This window comes from Pangasianodon hypophthalmus, chromosome 3, assembly GCF_027358585.1.
Source record: "Pangasianodon hypophthalmus isolate fPanHyp1 chromosome 3, fPanHyp1.pri, whole genome shotgun sequence".
Classification (NCBI taxonomy): domain Eukaryota; kingdom Metazoa; phylum Chordata; class Actinopteri; order Siluriformes; family Pangasiidae; genus Pangasianodon; species Pangasianodon hypophthalmus.
This window is the reverse complement of record NC_069712.1, coordinates 340064-363813: the sequence shown is the minus strand read 5'-3', so window position 1 is coordinate 363813 and position 23750 is coordinate 340064. Positions and strand designations below refer to the sequence as shown.

The 23750-nt window shown below is 38.7% G+C and overlaps 1 protein-coding gene across 1 annotated transcript; it reads right to left on the bottom strand.

Annotated features, from left to right (window-relative positions):
- Positions 1–290: 290 nt before the first annotated feature.
- Positions 291–8911, bottom strand: LOC128317999 (mucin-2-like; the record flags this gene model as incomplete). The annotated part of the gene is made up of 12 exons (XM_053232334.1): positions 8817–8911; positions 8424–8476; positions 5931–7774; positions 5331–5846; positions 5073–5216; positions 4738–4775; positions 4500–4611; positions 2538–2645; positions 2361–2468; positions 1830–1937; positions 1709–1760; positions 291–328 (listed from the first exon to the last, which is right to left on the bottom strand). Coding segments are annotated over exons 1-12 (3150 nt in total), but the record flags the coding sequence as incomplete, so codon positions are not given.
- Between the last annotated feature and the right edge of the window lie 14839 nt (positions 8912–23750).

Genomic DNA, 23750 nt, shown 5'->3' with positions numbered 1-23750 from the left:
ATCAATTCAGGTGTTTGTATTGTAGTTGGTGGTACAGTTGTAGCTGTGTTTGACTCCATTGCAGTTGTTGATTTTCCATTTGTTGTGGTTGGAGCTAGAGTAGATGTAGATTCAGGCATTTCTGTGGTTGTTGGTCCTGAGGTTGTTGTTGGATATGTTGTGTGTACGGTACTAGTTATCAATTCAGGTGTTTGTGTTGTAGTTGGTGGTACAGTTGTAGCTGTGGTTGTCTCTACTGTAGTTGTTGAGTCTTTATTTGTAGTGGTTGAAGCTAGAGTAGATGTAGATTCAGGTGTTTCTGTGGTTGTTGGTCCTGATGTTGTTGGTCCTGATGTTGTTGTTGGATATGTTGTGTGTACAGTACTAGTTATCAATTCAGGTGTTTGTGTTGTAGTTGGTGGTACAGTTGTAGCTGTGGTTGACTCTATTGTAGTTTTTGATTCTCCATTTGTTGTGGTTCGAGCTAGAGTAGATGTAGATTCAGGTGTTTCTGTGGTTGTTGGTCCTGATGTTGTTGTTGGATATGTTGTGTGTATGGTACTAGTTATCAATTCAGGTGTTTGTGTTGTAGTTGGTGGTACAGTTGTAGCTGTGGTTGTCTCTACTGTAGTTGTTGATTTTCCATTTGTTGTGGTTGGAGCTAGAGTAGATGTAGATTCAGGCATTTCTGTGGTTGTTGGTCCTGAGGTCGTTGTTGGATATGTTGTGGATGAAATGACAGTACTCAATTCTGGTTTTTGTGATGTAGTTGATGGTGCAGTCATAGCTGTGGTTGACTCTATTGTAGTTGTTAATTCTCCATTTGTAGTGGTTGGAGCTAGACTAGATGTAGATTCAGGTGTTTCTGTGGTTGTTGGTCCTGATGTTGTTGTTGGATATGTTATGTGTACGGTACTAGTTATCAATTCAGGTGTTTGTGTTGTAGTTGGTGGTACAGTTGTAGCTGTGGTTGTCTCTACTTTCGTTGTTGAGTCTTTATTTGTAGTGGTTGTAGCTAGAGTAGATGTAGATTCAGGTGTTTCTGTGGTTGTTGGTCCTGATGTTGTTATTGGATATGTTGTGTGTACGGTACTAGTTATCAATCCAGGTGTTTGTGTTGTAGTTGATGGTACAGTTGTAGCTGTGGTTGACTCTATTGTAGTTGTTGATTCTCCATTTGTTGTGGTTCGAGCTAGAGTAGATGTAGATTCAGGTGTTTCTGTGGTTGTTGGTCCTGAGGTTGTTGTTGGATATGTTGTGTGTATGGTACTAGTTATCAATTCAGGTATTTGTGTTGTAGTTGGTGGTACAGTTGTAGCTGTGGTTGTCTCTACTGTAGTTGTTGAGTCTTTATTTGTAGTGGTTGAAGCTAGAGTAGATGTAGATTCAGGTGTTTCTGTGGTTGTTGGTCCTGAGGTTGTTGTTGGATATGTTGTGTGTACGGTACTAGTTATCAATTCAGGTGTTTGTGTTGTAGTTGGTGGTACATTTGTAGCTGTGGTTGACTCCATTGCAGTTGTTGATTCTCCATTTGTTGTCGTTCGAGCTAGAGCAGATGTAAATACAGGTGTTTCTGTGGTTGTTGGTCCTGAGGCTGTTGTTGGCTGTGTTGTGGATGCAATGCTAGTACTCAATTCTGGTTTTTGTGATGTAGTTGATGGTGCAGTCGTAGCTGTGGTTGACTCTATTGTAGTTGTTAATTCTCCATTTGTAGTGGTTGGAGCTAGACTAGATGTAGATTCAGGTGTTTCTGTGGTTGTTGGTCCTGATGTTGTTGTTGGCTGTGTTGTCGATGCAATGCTAGTACTCATTTCTGGTTTTGGTGATGTAGTTGATGGTGCAGTCGTAGCTGTGGTTGACTCTATTGTAGTTGTTAATTCTCCATTTGTAGTGGTTGGAGCTAGACTAGATGTAGATTCAGGTGTTTCTGTGGTTGTTGGTCCTGATGTTGTTGTTGGCTGTGTTGTCGATGCAATGCTAGTACTCATTTCTGGTTTTTGTGATGTAGTTGGTGGTACAGTCGTAGCTGTGGTTGACTCTATTGTAGTTGTTGATTCTCCATTTGTAGTGGTTGGAGCTAGAGTAGATGTAGATTCAGGTGTTTCTGTGGTTGTTGGTCCTGAGGTTGTTGTTGGATATGTTGTGTGTACGGTACTAGTTATCAATTCAGGTGTTTGTGTTGTAGTTGGTGGTACAGTTGTAGCTGTGGTTGACTCCATTGCAGTTGTTGATTCTCCATTTGTTGTGGTTCGAGCTAGAGCAGATGTAAATACAGGTGTTTCTGTGGTTGTTGGTCCTGAGGCTGTTGTTGGCTGTGTTGTGGATGCAATGCTAGTACTCAATTCAGGTTTTTGTGATGTAGTTGATGGTGCAGTCGTAGCTGTGGTTGACTCTATTGTAGTTGTTAATTCTCCATTTGTAGTGGTTGGAGCTAGACTAGATGTAGATTCAGGTGTTTCTGTGGTTGTTGGTCCTGATGTTGTTGTTGGCTGTGTTGTCGATGCAATGCTAGTACTCATTTCTGGTTTTGGTGATGTAGTTGATGGTGCTGTCGTAGCTGTGGTTGACTCTATTGTAGTTGTTAATTCTCCATTTGTAGTGGTTGGAGCTAGACTAGATGTAGATTCAGGTGTTTCTGTGGTTGTTGGTCCTGATGTTGTTGTTGGCTGTGTTGTCGATGCAATGCTAGTACTCATTTCTGGTTTTGGTGATGTAGTTGATGGTGCAGTCGTAGCTGTGGTTGACTCTATTGTAGTTGTTGATTCTCCATTTGTAGTGGTTGGAGCTAGAGTAGATGTAGATTCAGGTGTTTCTGTGGTTGTTGGTCCTGAGGTTGTTGTTGGATATGTTGTGTGTACGGTACTAGTTATCAATTCAGGTGTTTGTGTTGTAGTTGGTGGTACAGTTGTAGCTGTGGTTGTCTCTACTGTAGTTGTTGAGTCTTTATTTGTAGTGGTTGGAGCTAGAGTAGATGTAAATTCAGGTGTTTCTGTGGTTGTTGGTCCTGAGATTGTTGTTGGCTGTGTTGTGGATGCAATGCTATTACTCAATTCTGATTTTTGTGATGTAGTTGATGGTGCAGTCATAGCTGTGGTTGACTCTATTGTAGTTGTTAATTCTCCATTTGTTGTGGTTGGAGCTAGAGTAGATGTAGATTCAGGTGTTTCTGTGGTTGTTGGTCCTGATGTTGTTGTTGGATATGTTGTGTGTACAGTACTAGTTATCAATTCAGGTGTTTGTGTTGTAGTTGGTGGTACAGTTGTAGCTGTGGTTGTCTCTACTGTCATTGTTGAGTCTTTATTTGTAGTGGTTGTAGCTAGAGTAGATGTAGATTCAGGTGTTTCTGTGGTTGTTGGTCCTGATGTTGTTATTGGATATGTTGTGTGTACGGTACTAGTTATCAATTCAGGTGTTTGTATTGTAGTTGGTGGTACAGTTGTAGCTGTGTTTGACTCCATTGCAGTTGTTGATTTTCCATTTGTTGTGGTTGGAGCTAGAGTAGATGTAGATTCAGGCATTTCTGTGGTTGTTGGTCCTGAGGTTGTTGTTGGATATGTTGTGTGTACGGTACTAGTTATCAATTCAGGTGTTTGTGTTGTAGTTGGTGGTACAGTTGTAGCTGTGGTTGTCTCTACTGTAGTTGTTGAGTCTTTATTTGTAGTGGTTGAAGCTAGAGTAGATGTAGATTCAGGTGTTTCTGTGGTTGTTGGTCCTGATGTTGTTGGTCCTGATGTTGTTGTTGGATATGTTGTGTGTACAGTACTAGTTATCAATTCAGGTGTTTGTGTTGTAGTTGGTGGTACAGTTGTAGCTGTGGTTGACTCTATTGTAGTTTTTGATTCTCCATTTGTTGTGGTTCGAGCTAGAGTAGATGTAGATTCAGGTGTTTCTGTGGTTGTTGGTCCTGATGTTGTTGTTGGATATGTTGTGTGTATGGTACTAGTTATCAATTCAGGTGTTTGTGTTGTAGTTGGTGGTACAGTTGTAGCTGTGGTTGTCTCTACTGTAGTTGTTGATTTTCCATTTGTTGTGGTTGGAGCTAGAGTAGATGTAGATTCAGGCATTTCTGTGGTTGTTGGTCCTGAGGTCGTTGTTGGATATGTTGTGGATGAAATGACAGTACTCAATTCTGGTTTTTGTGATGTAGTTGATGGTGCAGTCATAGCTGTGGTTGACTCTATTGTAGTTGTTAATTCTCCATTTGTAGTGGTTGGAGCTAGACTAGATGTAGATTCAGGTGTTTCTGTGGTTGTTGGTCCTGATGTTGTTGTTGGATATGTTATGTGTACGGTACTAGTTATCAATTCAGGTGTTTGTGTTGTAGTTGGTGGTACAGTTGTAGCTGTGGTTGTCTCTACTTTCGTTGTTGAGTCTTTATTTGTAGTGGTTGTAGCTAGAGTAGATGTAGATTCAGGTGTTTCTGTGGTTGTTGGTCCTGATGTTGTTATTGGATATGTTGTGTGTACGGTACTAGTTATCAATCCAGGTGTTTGTGTTGTAGTTGATGGTACAGTTGTAGCTGTGGTTGACTCTATTGTAGTTGTTGATTCTCCATTTGTTGTGGTTCGAGCTAGAGTAGATGTAGATTCAGGTGTTTCTGTGGTTGTTGGTCCTGAGGTTGTTGTTGGATATGTTGTGTGTATGGTACTAGTTATCAATTCAGGTATTTGTGTTGTAGTTGGTGGTACAGTTGTAGCTGTGGTTGTCTCTACTGTAGTTGTTGAGTCTTTATTTGTAGTGGTTGAAGCTAGAGTAGATGTAGATTCAGGTGTTTCTGTGGTTGTTGGTCCTGAGGTTGTTGTTGGATATGTTGTGTATACGGTACTAGTTATCAATTCAGGTGTTTGTGTTGTAGTTGGTGGTACAGTTGTAGCTGTGGTTGTCTCTACTGTAGTTGTTGAGTCTTTATTTGTACTGGTTGGAGCTAGAGTAGATGTAAATTCAGGTGTTTCTGTGGTTGTTGGTCCTGAGGTTGTTGTTGGCTGTGTTGTGGATGCAATGCTAGTACTCAATTCTGGTTTTTGTGATGTAGTTGATCGTGCAGTCGTAGCTGTGGTTGACTCTACTGTAGTTGTTGAGTCTTTATTTGTAGTGGTTGGAGCTAGAGTAGATGTAAATTCAGGTGTTTCTGTGGTTGTTGGTCCTGAGGTTGTTGTTGGCTGTGTTGTGGATGCAATGCTAGTACTCATTTCTGGTTTTGGTGATGTAGTTGATGGTGCAGTCGTAGCTGTGGTTGACTCTATTGTAGTTGTTGAGTCTTTATTTGTAGTGGTTGTAGCTAGAGTAGATGTAGATTCAGGTGTTTCTGTGGTTGTTGGTCCTGATGTTGTTATTGGATATGTTGTGTGTACGGTACTAGTTATCAATCCAGGTGTTTGTGTTGTAGTTGATGGTACAGTTGTAGCTGTGGTTGACTCTATTGTAGTTGTTGATTCTCCATTTGTTGTGGTTCGAGCTAGAGTAGATGTAGATTCAGGTGTTTCTGTGGTTGTTGGTCCTGAGGTTGTTGTTGGATATGTTGTGTGTATGGTACTAGTTATCAATTCAGGTATTTGTGTTGTAGTTGGTGGTACAGTTGTAGCTGTGGTTGTCTCTACTGTAGTTGTTGAGTCTTTATTTGTAGTGGTTGAAGCTAGAGTAGATGTAGATTCAGGTGTTTCTGTGGTTGTTGGTCCTGAGGTTGTTGTTGGATATGTTGTGTATACGGTACTAGTTATCAATTCAGGTGTTTGTGTTGTAGTTGGTGGTACAGTTGTAGCTGTGGTTGTCTCTACTGTAGTTGTTGAGTCTTTATTTGTACTGGTTGGAGCTAGAGTAGATGTAAATTCAGGTGTTTCTGTGGTTGTTGGTCCTGAGGTTGTTGTTGGCTGTGTTGTGGATGCAATGCTAGTACTCAATTCTGGTTTTTGTGATGTAGTTGATCGTGCAGTCGTAGCTGTGGTTGACTCTACTGTAGTTGTTGAGTCTTTATTTGTAGTGGTTGGAGCTAGAGTAGATGTAAATTCAGGTGTTTCTGTGGTTGTTGGTCCTGAGGTTGTTGTTGGCTGTGTTGTGGATGCAATGCTAGTACTCATTTCTGGTTTTGGTGATGTAGTTGATGGTGCAGTCGTAGCTGTGGTTGACTCTATTGTAGTTGTTGATTCTTCATTTGTAGTGGTTGGAGCTAGAGTAGATGTAGATTCAGGTGTTTCTGTGGTTGTTGGTCCTGATGTAGTTGTTGGATATGTTGTGTGTACGGTACTAGTTATCAATTCAGGTGTTTGTGTTTTAGTTGGTGGTACAGTTGTAGCTGTGGTTGTCTCTACTGTAGTTGTTGAGTCTTTATTTGTAGTGGTTGTAGCTAGAGTAGATGTAAATTCAGGTGTTTCTGTGGTTGTTGGTCCTGATGTTGTTATTGGATATGTTGTGTGTACGGTACTAGTTATTAATTCCGGTGTTTGTGTTGTAGTTGGTGGTACAGTTGTAGCTGTGGTTGACTTTATTGTAGTTGTTGATTCTCCATTTGTTGTGGTTGGAGCTAGAGTAGATGTAGATTCAGGTGTTTCTGTGGTTGTTGGTCCTGATGTTGTTATTGGATATGTTGTGTGTACGGTACTAGTTATCAATTCAGGTGTTTGTGTTGTAGTTGGTGGTACAGTTGTAGCTGTGGTTGACTCTACTGTATTTGTTGATTCCTCATGTGTAGTGGTTGGAGCTAGAGTAGATGTAGGCTCAGTTGTTTCTGCTGTTGTTCCTGTGGTTCTAGTAAGCTGTATTGTGGATATAGAGCTCGTGGTCATTTCTGTTGTTGTTGATGTAGTTAATGGTACATTTGTCACTATGGTCGTTATCATTTTGGTTGTTGATTCCGCATTTCTCGTGGTTGGCGCTAGAGTAGATGTAGATTCAGGTGTTTCTGTGGTTGTTGGTCTAGTGGTTGTTGTGGCCTGTGTTGTTGATACAGTGCTAGTACTCAATTCTGACTTTGTTGATGTCGTTGATAGTACAGTTGTAGCTGTGGTTGTCTCTACTGTAGTTGTTGAGTCTTTATTTGTGGTGGTTGGAGCTAGAGTAGATGTAGATTCAGGTGTTTCTGTTGTTGTTGGTCCTGAGGTTGTTGTTGGCTGTGTTGTGGATGCAATGCTAGTACTCAATTCTGGTTTTTGTGATGTAGTTGATGGTGCAGTCGTAGCTGTGGTTGACTCTATTGTAGTTGTTGATTCTTCATTTGTAGTGGTTGGAGCTAGAGTAGATGTAGATTCAGTTGTCTTTGCTATTGTCGTTGTGGTCATTTCCCCTGTAATTGCTTGTTCCTGACTTTCAGTGGTTAGACCTGGAGTAGTTGTATATGCAATTGTTCCTGCTGTTTTTGGTGCTGTGGTTATGGGTTGTGCTGTGGATTCAGTGGTAGAGGTCAGTTTTTTTACAGTAGTTGTTAATTCGGTTGTAGCTGTCGTTGTTTCCTCTGTAGCTGTCATTAATTCAGTTGCAGTGCTTGCAAATGTAGTTAATGTTGATAAAAGTATTTCTGCTGTTGTTTGTTCTGTTGTTGTAGACTGTGTTCCTGATACAGTGGTAGCTGTCTGATCTATTGCTGTAGTAAATGGTACAGTTGTTGTGGTTGCTTCCTCTCTAGTTGTTGGTTCATCAGTTGTAGTGCTTGTAGCTCGAGTAGTTGTAGGTGCACTTGTTTTTGGTTCAGTGGACATTGTAGTCTGTGTTGCCAATTCAGTCAAAGTAGTCAGGTCTGTGGTTTCTGTTGTGTATGGTGGTGTACTTTGGGCTCCAGACCCATAAAGCACCAGCCATAAACACACTGTTACAAGTATAGAATATTATCATTCAAAGAAATGAAATAATTAAATAACAAAATATATTGAGTGTTAACGAAATTAGTTTAAGACCCCTTGATTATCTTGGTTTCCTCTGACATTGTTCTGACATGTTCCCTTAATATCTTGTCACAGATTTAAAGCATAACCATTAAAATTCAGTCATTTAATCATTAAATTTTTAAAAACAATTAAATTTTCATGCAGGCAGACACACACACACACACACACACAAACTTTGTGTTGTCTTGGCGCTTGTTACTATATTATCACCCCAACAGTTTTTGAACTGATGGTATTCTTAGTTTGTGACCTAGCAAACCAGTATAAGAATGTATTTATTGACAGAGACTTAAAAGCACTTTTGTAAGTCCCTCTGGGCGTCTGGGCATCTGCCAAATGCTATACATGTAAATGTAAACACACACACACACACACACTATTGCTAGAATTTGAAATTTGTGGAGAAAAGATTTATTTAAAGAAAGAACTGAATAAAGTACCTTTTTTTATATGCAAGCATTTATTTCATGTATTATTATTATTATATTACTATTATTATTATTATTATTGTCTTTAAAATATGGCATAAACATACACTACATCTTGAAGTTTAATATCAGATTTACTTACATATCTTGAGGTGAGTTGTGTAACTGGTGCCATAATTTCTAGAAAACGCAAACCTGTTGACATTCAATTAGATCAAATCTGAGTTATAGTTGTATTTAGATGTGTTAAATGGTTGTTTTTCCACTGTCTATATTGCTGCTGTAATTAATCAACTCCACAAAATAACAACATCCACATTATTATTACTATTATTATTATTTTTATTATTATTGTTGTTGTTAATAATAATAATAATAATAATAATAATGATAAAATATAAATCATGTTCATGCATTTTTTGTATATGTGCTGACACTGTTTTATACCCAATAAGACAATCACTAAATGTGAGCAAATAAAGGACAATTTGATAATCAGAATCTAAAAAGAGTTTTTTAAAAAATGATATATTACCTTATTTTATTCTTCAAAGTCATAATCATCTAAAATCAAATTATAATCCGTTCCCTGTAACACTCTCAGCAATAGGCTTAATGACAGCAGGCTTTGTCTTGGAATCTGATTTACCCAAAATCTTACCTGGCTTTATAAGGAGTGGTTATAGGTGTAACTCAGGAGATGTCTTCACCTTGTGCATGACAAAAGCCTATTTTTATGTACCTTAACAGTAAAGGGTGTTTCTTCATACAGAGATGATCACCAGCAGTAGAATTATGTAAAACAGTCTTTTATCAGTTTACCACATTAGCAGTGAACAAGATTGATGCTAGTAGCCCAGACAACAGAGCATTACCGTATTTGTTGTGCTTGATTTAGAAACAGACTCAGTTTAACAATGATATGGCTTTTATGTACAATATGTATAATTGTTTCAAATGTAGATTAATGGATTACATGTTGTATTAATCATATTCTAAAGATGATATTGTATTATTTATCATTTGTTGTATCAATTATTATATTTAATATTTTGTGAAAATTGAATTGAATTCAAAAACTAGTACAGTTAAATGAATTTAAAAACTTTTATTGAATTTAATTTATATACAGTTCACTCCAAAAGTATTGGAACAAGGCCAATTTTTTTGTTTTTCCTATACACTGAAGACCTTTGGATTTGAGATCAAAAGATGAATGACATGATAGATCAGAATTTCAGCTTCCATTTCCTGATATTCACATTTGCATGCTCTTCCTGTGCTTCAGAGGTTTCCTCGAGGTACTGTGGTGTCCTCTCCAAGTCCAAAGACATGCGTCGAAGGCTGATTGGCATTTCCAAATTGTCTGTAGTGTGTGAATGGGTGTGTGAGTGTATGTGTCATTGTGCCCTGCGATGGGTTGGCACCCTGTCCAGGGTGTACCCTATCTTGTGCCCTGAGTCCCCTGAGATAGGCTTCAGGCCCCCTGCAACCCTGTGTAGGATAAGCAGTATGGAGAATGGATGGATGGATGGAAAATAACCCTAGGGTTTTATTGAATAGTGTATCAAAATTAATTAGAAAGCAGACCACCACAGAAGCATGCATACCATCAGTATGTAGTAGTGATGATGTTTTTTTTAATGACAAAATTGAAAATATTAGGCACAAAATTCAGACTATTACATTAAAGCCAGACAATTTGATAACTGAGCATGTAGATGACTGTAGAACCCCCATGTATGAGGGTGTGGAGGAAGACTCAGGAGGCAGGCAAAATTTTAGCCGAGCTCCAGGCTCATGTTTATTCAGTCCGTGCTTTTCAGCACACTTTCAAAAAACTTAAGAAATCAGGACAACAACAGAAAACTGGTCCATCCCCGACTTGCAGCTTTCACTCCATCAAGTTCAAGTTGACACTCTGTGGTGTGTGTAGCTCTGCCAGCTATATCACTCACTCTCTATCTTGCCTGTTATGAGAGACACTGAAAGCACAAAGAGACAGAAATAAGTAGACCAGCGGTAATAAGACATAGATGAGAATCGTCATGCTGTCTTATCAATGTGGGAACACACCTGCCCATGGCCCAAGTGGAAGCCCAGATACCATACGTCCAACCATCCAATTGCACACTTCTTTGGGTTTGCTGTGAGTCTCGTCCATCTCAAGGATCTCAGGACAGCCCTCTGATGTTGTAAATGCCACTGCCAATCATTACTATTACTAAATGATTGTCATCTACATAAGCAGCAGCATATGCATGTCCATGAGATGTTGAAACTTCGCTGTGGCTCCAAACAACCCGAATGGAAGGGTGACAAACTGATGTAACCCAAATGGAGTGGAAAAGGCCATTTTCTCCCGAGATGTCCAGTGTCGTATAAAACTGAGCTGCACCTAACCAATCATGCAGTTCATCGATGCAAGGCATCAGGTATGCATCACATTTAGACACTGCATTGACTTTTCTAAAGTCCATACAAAAATGGACAGACCTGTTGGTGTTGGACACCAAGACCACCAGACTGCTCAAATGACTGTGGGACTCCCATGTTGCTCCCATGTTGAGCATAGCCTTGAGTTCATCCCAAACCACATTTTTTTGTGTTTCGTTAACTGGTATGTGTGGCTGCATACAACCAAACCTGGAGGTGTTGCAATTTGGTACTCTATGAGGTCTGCGTGACCAGCTAGTGGTGAAAACACATTGGAAAATTCCTCTTGCAACCTAGCAACCTGTGCTCTCTGGGACAGTGAGAGGTGGTCTCCACAGGGGACCTGGGTGAATTGGGCCACACTTTTTATACTTACCTCCATCCCCCAGTTCCTCCACATTCCACACTGTGCCTCGATACAGCAGGACCCATGGCCATTTTGTCCCCAGAATTAGAAGATGGGTGAGGAGAGGACTAACCGCCACTTCCATTTTATGTTTTTGCCCCTGGAGTATAATGACTGGCACAAGCAAATATTCCTGAATATACCCATGCACACACCTCACCTCCACCAGTCTTGCATTTCCCAATGCCCCACACTGAATCAGGCTTTGATGGAAGGTGGTCTGGTTACACCTTGAGTCCACCAAGGCTTGATATTTACTCCTTTGTTTATTCACTGACACGCCAGTTTATTCACTGACACTACCGGTTTGACTTGCCTCCTCTTCATCCACAGCTGTAGCTTGACCACACCCTTGCTGCCACAATGACAATATAACTATATATATATATATATATATATATATATATATATATATATATATATATATATATCAGACTATAAATTCAAAACCAGACAATTTGTTAACTAATCATGTAGAAAATAATATAACTATATCAGATCAGTGATTAGAATGTTTTACTCCCTTTTTTGAGAGACCAAACTAATTTTACTAATTTCCTTATCAAAATCATCAACCTGTATACTAGATCCCTTACCTACATTTCTTCAAACAGATAATTCCAGAATCAATTGAACCTAAAAATAATCAGTACTTCTCTTAGCATGTAGCTATGTACCTAAATACTTTAAACTAGCAGTTATCAAGCTAGCAGTTTTTTAAACTAGCAGTTATCGAATCCTGATTAAAAAAACTGGCCTTGACCCTTGTCAGCTGTCTAACTTTAGGCTAATATCAAACCTCCCCTTTATCTCCTACAAAAAGTTGTAACACAGCAATTATGCTCATAACTACATAGGAATAACATTCATGAAATGTATCAGTCAGGATTTAGGCCTCATCATAGCACAGAGACAGTGCTGGTGAAAGAGGTAAATCACCTACTACTGGCCTCTGGTCAGGGTTGTGTCTCCTTAATTGTGTGCTTGGCCTTAGTGCAGCTTTTGACACTATAGATCATAACGTTCTTCTAGACAGTCTAGAAAATGTTGTTTGGAGTTAAGGTAACGGCTCTCTCATGCCTCAGGTCTTATTTGACTGATTATCAGTTTGTAGATGTAAATGGTGAGTTCTTTATGCATACTAAAGTAAGGTTTGGTGTTTCAGGCTCTGTTCTAGGCCCAGTGCTCTTTTCTCTACATATGTCACCTCTGGGTGTAATTATACATAAACATGGTATTAGCTTCCACTGTTATGCTGATGACACACAGTTGAATGTTTCAGCAAAGCCAGATGAGACACCAGCTTAATAAAGTTGAGGAATGTGTAAAGGACTTAAGACACTGGATGCATATTAACTTCCTCCTGCTTCTAACAAGACATAAGTTCAATTCAATTCAATTCATTTTTATTTGTATAGTGCTTTTTACAAAGGTCATTGTCTCAAAGCAGCTTTACACAAACAAAAGTAAAGTGAAGTGTGTGTGTGTGCCGTCTCTGATGAGCAAGCAGGGCGACGGTGGCAAGGAAAAACTCCCTGAGATGGTGATAGGAAGAAACCTTGAGAGGAACCAGGCTCAACAGAGAACCCATCCTCATATGGGTATAAGTACTTCTACTACGACCACATGCAGCTAGAGCAAGCTTTCTGATCACATCACCCCTATCTTATCCACACTGCATTGGCTCCCAGTCAAATTTCGCGTTGATCTGTGCACAATGTACATTTTCTTAACCATTACAATACAAGAGTATGCGTAATAATCTGTGTGTCTGCCCCACTCTCTCTACCTCTTTCTTTCTCTGTTGAGCTATGCATGTTATTCCTGATATACCAGTGATCCTCAGTCCTTTTGCCCTCTGGACCAGCCTGATCCATCCAGATGGACCCACTTCTGCATGTAGCCTCACTCACCTGGAAATCACATACTGTTGCTGAAGGTGGATAGCCTACAGATCACCATGGATTTTTACTGGGGATGGTGCCACAATATCCAAGATGGATGTGGATATTCTTTCAGCAATTGCAAAGTACACTTTACACTCAAGTCCCCATCGTTGAACAACTGATAACTTCAGTTTGATACAAGAAACTTACACTTAAAACTCTAATGATGCTCATACTCAAGTTCCTTTTAACACACTTAGCACTGCTTGTCTATATAATAATAATATATAATAATATATATAATAATACTGCTTGTGCACCTCTAGCTTGCTGAAGAGGAGGACCAGGTATTCACCTTTCACCCACCCAGGTATACATGTCGCTGAGCAAGGTGCACACACGCAAGCAGCTGGGCCCAAAAACATTCCAAGACATGTCCTTAGGCTGTGTGCTACAGAGCTGACAAGTTAAGTCAAGTCAAGTGGAGTTTATTGTCACTTCAACCACATACAGCATACAGTTAGTACACAGAGGATGCCATCTCACTAACTATGCACACCACCCTCACTCACTGGGAAAAGAAGGACAGCTATGTCAGAATGCTTTTTGTTGACTACAGCTGAGCCTTTAACACCATAATTCCCTCCAAATTCATGACCATACTCCACAACCTTGGCCGCCCCCCTGCTTTGTGCAGTTGGATACTGGAATTTCTCACTGGCAGACCCCAAGCTCTTCAACTTGGCTGCGCAACTCCAGCACCCTCATCAGGTACACTGGCACTCCTCAAAGCTGCGTCCTCAGTCCCATGTGCTACACCCTCTTCACATATGACTAGGTCACCACCTATACAGACAATTTCCTTGACAAATTTGCAAATGATACAACAGTCATTGGCTTGATAATAGGAAATGACAAGACGGCCTACAGGAAAGAAGTGTCAGAACTGGTCACATGGCGTGTAAACAACAACCTCACAGTTAACATCACTAAAACTAAAGAGATAGTTGTGGACCAGAGAAGAGAGACACATCTACCACTGGAGGTAGGAGCCTCTGAGGTGGAGAGAGGACGGCTACATGTTCCTGGGCATCCACATCAGTGAGGACCTGAGCTGGACAAAGAACATGGCTCTGCTGGTCTAGCACAGTCAACAGCAGCTTTAATTCCTGAGGAGATTAAGGAAGTCCGGCATGTCACTAGCAATCTTCAGCAACTTCTACAGGTGCACCATTGAGACCGTACTAAACTGCTGTGTCACTGTGTGGTTTGTCATCTGCACTGGTCAAGACAGGAAGGTTCTGCAGTGGATAATCAAGCTAGTTCAGAGCATCTTAGGGACTGGCCTCCCCTCCATGCAGACCATCCATGACATTAGGGTCTGAAGATGGGCTAGCTGTGTGATCAAAGACCCCACACACCCTGTACATCACGTGTTCCATTACCTGAAGTCTGGCAGGAGGTACTGGGGTATGGGTTCCAGGATATCCAGACTCCCAGACAGCCTCTACCCCCAGGCCATCAGACTGACCACCTCTTACCACTCCCACTTGAGACCATACCTTACACACAGTGAAAGATATCACTGTTACATGCACTTTACTATATTCACTGGACTCTTTAAACACCACACACTCTACACCTGGAGAGTCTGGGTTAGCATAATAATATTAGCTCCTTTCACGTAACCAGCAAGCAAGTTAACAATACTGTGAAAGTGCAACAGTTGTATTCAGCTACAGATTAAGAATTTTTAATCTGCTTTGTGCACAGGAGCATTGTCATGCTGGAACAGGTTTGGGCCTCTTAGTTCCAGTGAAGGGAAACTGTAATGCTACAGCCTATAAAGACATCCTATACAGTTGTGTGCTTCCAGCTTTATGGCAACAGTTTGTATGAGAACCACATATTGGCAAATTTCAAGTGTCCACAAACTTTTGGTCATATAGTATACGATATTCATGAAAACAAATAGAACTTTTTGGGGCTATGTGTGCTGTAATGTAGACTTATGAAAATCTTCTCTTATGATAGAATTGAAAATATTTTTTAACAATCATAAATGTCTTATTCTTGAATTCTTCATTCTTAGGTCTAAATTCCTAGCCTTAACCCTAACCCTAATCCTTTTTAATAAAACCTGTTTCTTGATAGTTTACTTAATTTAATCATTGTTTTTAAAGAATATTTTGCACATCAATTTCAGAGTACAAATACTGAATAAGATGTTTGTATAATCGGTAACAAAACCCAGAAAGGGACTAATAAGAAAGACCAGGAGATGTGTGTAGAGTGAAACCAACTGGTGATATAAACATTAGAAAGTTGTATGTGAAATGTGAAAACGGAAAAGAACAATCATATTGCAGCCTGTTGACGTATTGGCTCTAAATCCCTTTGTTGTACCCAAAAATGTCTCTCTTATTGTACTGCGTCAATATTTTACACAACATGCTTACAATACAAAGGTCAAATGATTCCATCTTACCTGAAAACATATTCACCCAGAACTGGAATGTTGTTGGTGTGTTTTGTGACAAACATTGATTCAGCTGAAGGTGTGTCTGAGAATATCTATGTTTATCACATATATACATCTTTGTCAGACATCTGAATTATATCTGCCTGTTTGAGTCATACACACACAAACACAAATATGGAAAATATCTTATAAATGCAGCGACAGCTATATGTTGGTCCACATGCCAGTCCTCTAATTCATTCTATCTTAAATTCTATCACACACTTACACACTTACATTCACAGAATGTGATCATTCTCTATCTCATTCACATTCACACACTACAATAATGAGTACTGAACCACATAATTTTTTATTTAATATGTCTTAAACATAATGTTGCAACTGTGTATATTTTAATGTTATGAATGATTTTCATGCCCTTAAACTAAAACGATAGAAAAATGTCCATTCATATACACTGTATATGGTCTACACCGCCAGTTACGTGAGAAGTATTATTATTATTATTATTATTATTATTATTATTGTTACTACTGTTGTTAATGTTTTTATTATTGTATAATGCTCAGAACTTTATTACGTAGCACCTTTCATACATTTAAAATGCTTTATATAGTGTATAGTAAAAAACAGAGAAATAATGAAATAAAAGATAGTAGAAATGCAAATAACGATTCAATAAATAGCCACTCAATATGATAAACCCTAGCATGACTGCAAATACACATGCATGCAGTGGCACGTCATTGGAGGAATGGGAAACAAAGGGCCCAACTGACTCTGAAGATATGTTGATCGAGGACAGGGCTGTGAGTAAAGCTCTAATAGAATATATGAGAATATAGGTATTATTCTATGGTTTATTTCACCTTTATAATTAACACTAATTAATTATACAGTTTAAACCACAGCATGTCATGGTATCCTGTGTGTTCATGTAAACTTAGGATCTATATCTTTATTTCTAAATTCTGTTAAAAAAACGGGGTATCTTGTAGAATAGTTATATTGAATTGCCATCTGGGAGATCTATCATCTGAGCAGTAAATTAACTTATTTAGCAGTGGATTGTGATCACATACTAGAGCATATATATATATATATATATATATATATATATATATATATATATATATATATATATATATATATAGGTTAATAGTTTCAGTACTTTCAATAGTTTCAGGATCATAACATTCAGTGTAAGGGTACATTGTTAATGTTCACATCAAACACCAGAATGAAGAAAAAGTGTGATCTCTGTGACTTTTACCGTGGCATGGCTGGTGGTGTCAGGTGGTCTGGTTTGAGTATTTCAGAAACTGCTGATCTCCTGAGAATTTCACATACAACAGTCTCTAGAGTTTACACAGAATGGTGAGAAAAACAAAAAATAATCTGTGAGCAACAGTTCTGTGGGTGGAAACAGGAGTCGGAGTACAGGACTCTACTGGATAACTTTGTGGACCTGTGCACTAAGAATGACCTACTCCTAAATGTGACAAAGACCAAGGAGATGGTGGTGGACTTTAGGAGGACTAAAACTTTGACTAAGCCCATAACCATTATAGGTGAGGATGTTGGAATTGTTAACAACTACAAGTATTTGGGTGTACACTTAAATGACAGACTGAACTGGAGGACCAACACTGATGCTGTGTACAAGAAGGGAATGAGCAGACTCTATTTTCTGAGGAAGCTCAGATCTTTCAATGTATGCAACATACTCTTCTACCAGTCTGTGGTGGCGAGTGCCATTTACTGTGCTGTGGTCTGCTGGGGGAGCGGCATCAGTGCCAGGGATACCAGCAGGATTAACAAGCATATTCGCAAGGCTGGATCTATCATTGGACACAAACTTGAGACGTTTGAGTCAGTGAGGAACAGGAGGTCACTGAACAAACTGCTCTCCATCATGGACAATCCGTCTCATCCACTCTACAACACACTACAGAGTCAGCGGAGCTCATTCTCCAAAAGACTCATTTAAATTCGTTGTCACAGAGAACGTTACAGGAGTTCATTCTTACCATTCGCAATAACATTGTACAACAGCTCACCTGTGTGTGGCAGATGATCACACTTTCACATTACACTACTACAAGAAAGCTATCATTTAGAAAGCTGTCATTATATTCTACATTCTCAAGGTTCTTCATATTCATTATTCACTACCAGTTTTCACAAGTGTACTTATGTAAATACTGACTAAATCTACAACTGTGTTCCATATCTGCACTACTACATTTAATTTAACTTATTGTATTTTATATTTAATATTTTGTGTGTGTACGTATTGTATCTTGCTACTGACCATGCTGCTGTAACACAAGAATTTCCCTCATGGGATCATTAAAGTATATCTATGAATCTATCTATCTATCTATCTATCTATCTATCTATCTAAATGCCGTGTTGATAAGAGAGGTCAGAGGAAAATGACCAGATTTATTCGAGCTGCCAGGAAAGATATAGTAACTCATATAATCACTCTTTACCACCACGGTGAGCAGAAAAGAATAGCAGCATGCACAAAACATCGAACCTTGAGGTCCTTTCCTCTCTCTCTCTCTCTCTCTCTCTCTCTCTCTTTCTCTTTCTCTCTCTCTCTCTCTCTCTCTCTCACTCTCTGTCTTACACACACCTACACATGCAACTGTTTGTCCCTATTTAAAATTAGGTTTATAGTTAAGTAGTTAATTGGTGTTTATTCTTTCTTTTTTATATTTCAGTAAATTCTTTTTTATTGAACATTTTATTGCCTTGCTGTGGTTATTACTTTGATATTGCAAGAAGCCAAAACATTCAGAACTCAGCCTTCAGAAACCAAGTCACTGATTATTAGTGCTCTCAGCTAAAATTAAGATTTTAATAATTTCAACTTATTTGAAAGTTTGTAATTTTAACTTCTAATTAGACTGATCACTTAATGAGACTGAATAATTCATTAAACTAATTCATTGTTACAGTGAAGCACCTATAGTCCTGGTATGTTCCTTGTACCCATTACCCCTACAAATATGTTGAACCAGTGTAATTAATTCAATTCAACTTTCTTGTCATCATACATATACAGAAATGTACAGTATAACAAATTATAATTTAATAATAATTTATTTATAATAACAATAAATAAATAATATATATTATATATATTATTATTATATATATTATTATATTATTATAAATAATATATATTATATATATTGATATATATTATAATATATAATAATTTAGTTATTTATAATAATATTTGTTTAGTCAAGCCTATTGTAGATTGTTTTTGTCTTAGATAAAGGAGCAGATCTGGAGGGTTCACAGGCATAGAGTGTTGTGGTGAACTGGGATGTTTGGATGCTGTCGCCCCCCCACTCTCACACGTTCACTCAGGTTTGTCGACGGTGGAGTAGCTGGAGCTTTATGTCCCAGGACTCCCTCATGTCTGTGTTACCTTCTGGCTCTCCCTTTTAGTAATGCTGTCACAGCTAGTCTTGCCGGAGTCCCTGCTTGCACTTTGCACGCAAAGTACATTGTCCTTAACCATTACAGGACAAAAGCTTACCTAACAATCTCTCTCTCCATCTCTCTGTCTTTCTCCCTCTCTCTCTCCCTCACTCTCTCTCTCTCTCTGTCGAGCTACACATGCTACTCCTGAGATGCCAGTGATCCTGACCCCTTCTGCTCTCCGGACCTGATCCATCCTGATGCCCTACTTCTGGTTGGAGTTCTCATCGGTTGATATCACTCGCTGCTGCTGGGGCCCCATATGGACGGCCTGAGATAAGTGGGATTGCTGGGGATGGTGCTGCTTGGGGACTATGGAGATGGCTTGGGGATCTCATATGGACAGTTGTACTGTGATGTCTTGGGACTGCGATTGCCGTGAGCAGTTTTGCACTCAGGTCTCCATCAGTGGACAGTGGACAGGTTCCACAAACCGGACTTCATGTGAAAACTGTAATGAATTTACTTGTTACACAACTGCACTATTTGACCATGTAGTACACAGTTATAGAAGAGAATTATTTATAATCGCACTATCTGGTGTCACCCAGATGAGGATGGGTTCCCTTTTGAGCCTGGTTCCTCTCAAGGTTTCTTCCTCATATTGTCTCAGGGAGTTTTTCCTCACCACCATCACCTCTGGCTTGCTCATTAGGGATAAATTCATACATTTCCAATTTATTTGATTTAATTTAATTTGAATGTATTTATTTATGTAAAGCTGCTTTGTGACAATGTCCAAAATAAAATTGAATTGAATTTAGCTAGCTTCAGGTGTAAACATATAACAGTGTTAGTGCAAAATAACACAGGGCATTAAGTTAGTAGCATACACGAGGTGACACAATAACAGAAACTGTTTTAACAGTTTCTGACAGTTAATGCATTACAAGAGTATTACAACAGTTTTAGGGCAGTGTGCAGGTCTAGTTGGGGGGTTATTTGAATCTGATTTGTCATTCAGAGTGTTTAGGTATGTAAAGTGCATAACAGATGTATTGTAAGAGATTAAAGTGGCTGTGCCAAGTGTAAACAAAGTACCAGGTACAAAGTAACAGATAAATCAGGTAAGGGATAGATAAAGTGGCAGTGCAATATTTCTGTTTTACAGAGTTCCTTCTAACTGCTACACCACTTTATTTGGAAACAAACTTGAGGTAAATTCTTAGATTTAGATAAGATCTCTAGATAAGGGTGTGTCAAGTAGCCTGAATGTATCTCTCACACATACACACCCTTTCTAAGTACCCAATAATAATAAAATGGGTCTCTAAAATTACTGCATAATGTTCTTAACGATCAATTATCATATTCACTTATTATGTACTGTAATTAGGATGACAAATTGCACAAAGATGTTGACATGTTATTGGGACTCAAATTAGAAATACCTTTAGAAATCTAAACACAGAGATTTTTTTTTTTTTTTTTTTTACATGTATGTATTCATTTATTGGACAACTGCAGCTGGTCCTCAGGATTAACAATAGTCGTGCCTCAACTGAATTGATTGGAGTGGACTATAATGCTTCAAGAAGTAAGCTGGCACTAAATTTAAAGCTGTAAGAGGCAATGTAAAATTTAATAAAATGTAGAAGCCTGGGTTTGAGATGATCACAGCTCCTGCATCCAGGCCTCAGTCCTTAGCTACAGTTACTGCTGTGTGTAGTCTTAAAAGCCAGGCTAGTGTTCACTAGAGTGTCTCGTGAAAATAATATTGGTATTAGTTTCCATTACTATGCTGATGACACAATTGCACGCGTCAATTTTGTTCAGACTCATATATGTATGTTGATGAATGCCAATCATCTGTAAAGTGTAAAGCACATTCACATTATATCTCATTTAAATTTAGTGACACATACAAAACTCTGTAAAAGGTAAAGTCAGCAAAATTATGATTAAACTGCATCATAGGGCTTTTAACAATGGACATTGTCACAAAGCAGCTTTACACAAATAAACCTGTAATCTGAGTATAAAATTTTATTTTAAATTTATCCCTAATGAGCAAGCCAGAGGCGACAATGTCGAGGAAAAACTCCCTGATACGACATGAGAAAGAAAGGTTGGGGGGAACCATCCTCATCTGGGTGACACCGGATATTGTGATTATAAACCATTCTACTTCTATAACTGTATACCTTTTGCACACTTAGGCCTCTTGCACAGTTTGACCTCTTGCAGACTTTGGCATCCCCATGCCCCGGTTTGTCCTCCCTGATGCAGTGCTGGAATGTGAGTGTTGTAAGGAAACCTGATGTATTTAGGAATATTTGAGCCTGATGATGGCACACAACACACTAGGGAGTACACAGAATGAGATATGCCAGATTAGTCACTTATCGGTCACTTAGTTCAGCTCTAAAGTGTTGCATTGTGTTAAAAGAAGATGACATGGCAAAGGGAACTGACCTATGCACCAACTGAGCTATTGCAGTTCTTTTGTCTTAATTAAATTACTGGTCTTATTTATCTTAAAATTGCAGTAACTCATTGCCAGCTATATGGTTTTAAAGTGATCAGTAGAGGTTCACATTAGTTCACGTGAGGCTCCTTATATTGATGAAATTGTGACTCTTGGACATAAACTGTTTCTGGTGAGTGGAAATCTGTAGTGTATCTACCTGGGACCATCCACGGCAGCAGATAGTGAGTCATAAGTGCAGAAGCCCCAATTGGAAGAAGAGTATCAGGGTGAATCAGGCAGGTCCGGAGGGCAAGAGGAGCCACAGCAGGAGCAGTGTGTCAGGATCAGACACCAATATCACATCAGGCAGCCGGAGTACATTAGACATTGAATGCTAAGTAACTTCCTCCTAATTAATTCTGACAAGACATATTCTGTACTTCTACTAGAACCACAGGTACTTAGAAGTAAGCTCTGTGGTTATGAAGTAACTCTTAGTGGCCTTTCAGTTACATCATATGCAGCAGTGAATGACCTTGGTGTGATTGTTACCAGTTGCAATACCGGGTTGAAGTTTGACTTTTAATCATGCTTTCTAATTATAAGTTCATAATTATAATTCTTTTCATGTTAAATACAACTCTCTGAGTGCAATTAGAGTCAGAATTGTGGAGCTACAACAGAGCAACACATATGAATACCTGCTCCAAAGAATGGCCAGTGATAGCTCCTAAATGTGAAAACACATCTCTGTATGTATTTTATAATTTATCATGCTCCTTGTCTTTGTATCTGTGTCAGAAAAAAAAGCCCAGAAAATGTCAGGATCTTTTCTTCAAGACATGTGCCTTTTTGTACTTTTCAACATGTAAGAATTGATAAGCATCTTATTCCACACAATCCAGAAAAAAAAGCTAAGAAGTAGAAGCTAAAGGTGTGCCCTTCACAGAATGAGGGAGAGTCATCAAGCATGTGAATAATACGGGATGGAAGAAATCCAAAAACCAACATTCTCAAAGTAATCTCATTATCTCAGCAGAGATAGCCCAAGCAGAATTCATAATGCCATGCTTGAGATGGAAAGTAGAATGAACTTGTATGACAGGTTATACATACTGGCCTGTATATGTTCAGCACTTCCAGATAAATACAGATTCTTTGAGCTTGTACATGTGTAAACAACTAAGGTTACTAAGGTTTCACATCTGAATGCAACACAGGTGTGGCAGCAGGCATTCAATAGCAGGGAAAACAAGTTTTATATTAAAGATTAAACACTTGCGTAAAAGGGAGATAATGCACTGCCACTCCCAGTGACAGAAACTATTGAAGGTCCACAATGTTCTAACTGCTGTATTCTTCCTGCACACCCTGACACTTAACTCTTTGTCACTTGGGATTTTAGTCATGCCAGGTGAACAGGACAATAACAGCCACAACCATGTCAAGACATTTAATTTTATAGTACTCAACTGTAACAGTAAGAGGATAATTTTTATAATCCAACTACATATCTGAGGTATTCCTCTGCACTGTTGCCTCTGGCTTGTTCATTAGGAATCTAGAGCTACATCTATAAAACTGCTTTTGTGACAACGTCTTTTTTTCCTCTGTTCTATTTATTCAGTTGTCAAAGTTTATAAAATAGAAAATAAAATAGACAGTGGTTCAAGCTTCAAGGGTCTACTGTCTATATACATACATACAATAACTGAATATACTGTAACATGAATTACTGTTCAAAAGAAAGCAACAAATACATAACAACTAACATCCAACTGCCTGGTCCCACATATTTGAAAAACAAACAAACAAAAATAGTATTGATAATGATAATTCCACACCTGTATCAGATCAGGAGTATGCACAATAATCAACAATATCAGACAGTCCTAATGCTTTCTGAAATAGTGTTGAAAATTTCTGACCAGTATTTGTGCATGGAGGGACAGTACCAAAACATGTGTATGATATTTGCATGATACTGGAGGCATCTGTCACAAATAGGATTGTCATCATCAAACATTTTGGACAACCTGGCCTTAGTTATGTAAGCACAACGTAGGATCTTGAATTGGACCAGCTCATGCCTTGCACAAATAGATGCACACAGTGCAAAATATTTTCTTATCTGAGATTTCATTATTCAAATCTTCCTCCCGTTGAGTTTTAATTTTTGAGCAATGAAGTGGATTGCAAGGAATATATAAGATTATATAAACAGATATCGTATCTCTTGTACTTGGTAGAGAGCTCAAAAAAGAGTTGATAGGTGTGTCTACTGGGGTGTTAGGAAATGTATGGTTCATATTGTAAACAAAGCTATGACGCTGAAGGTACCT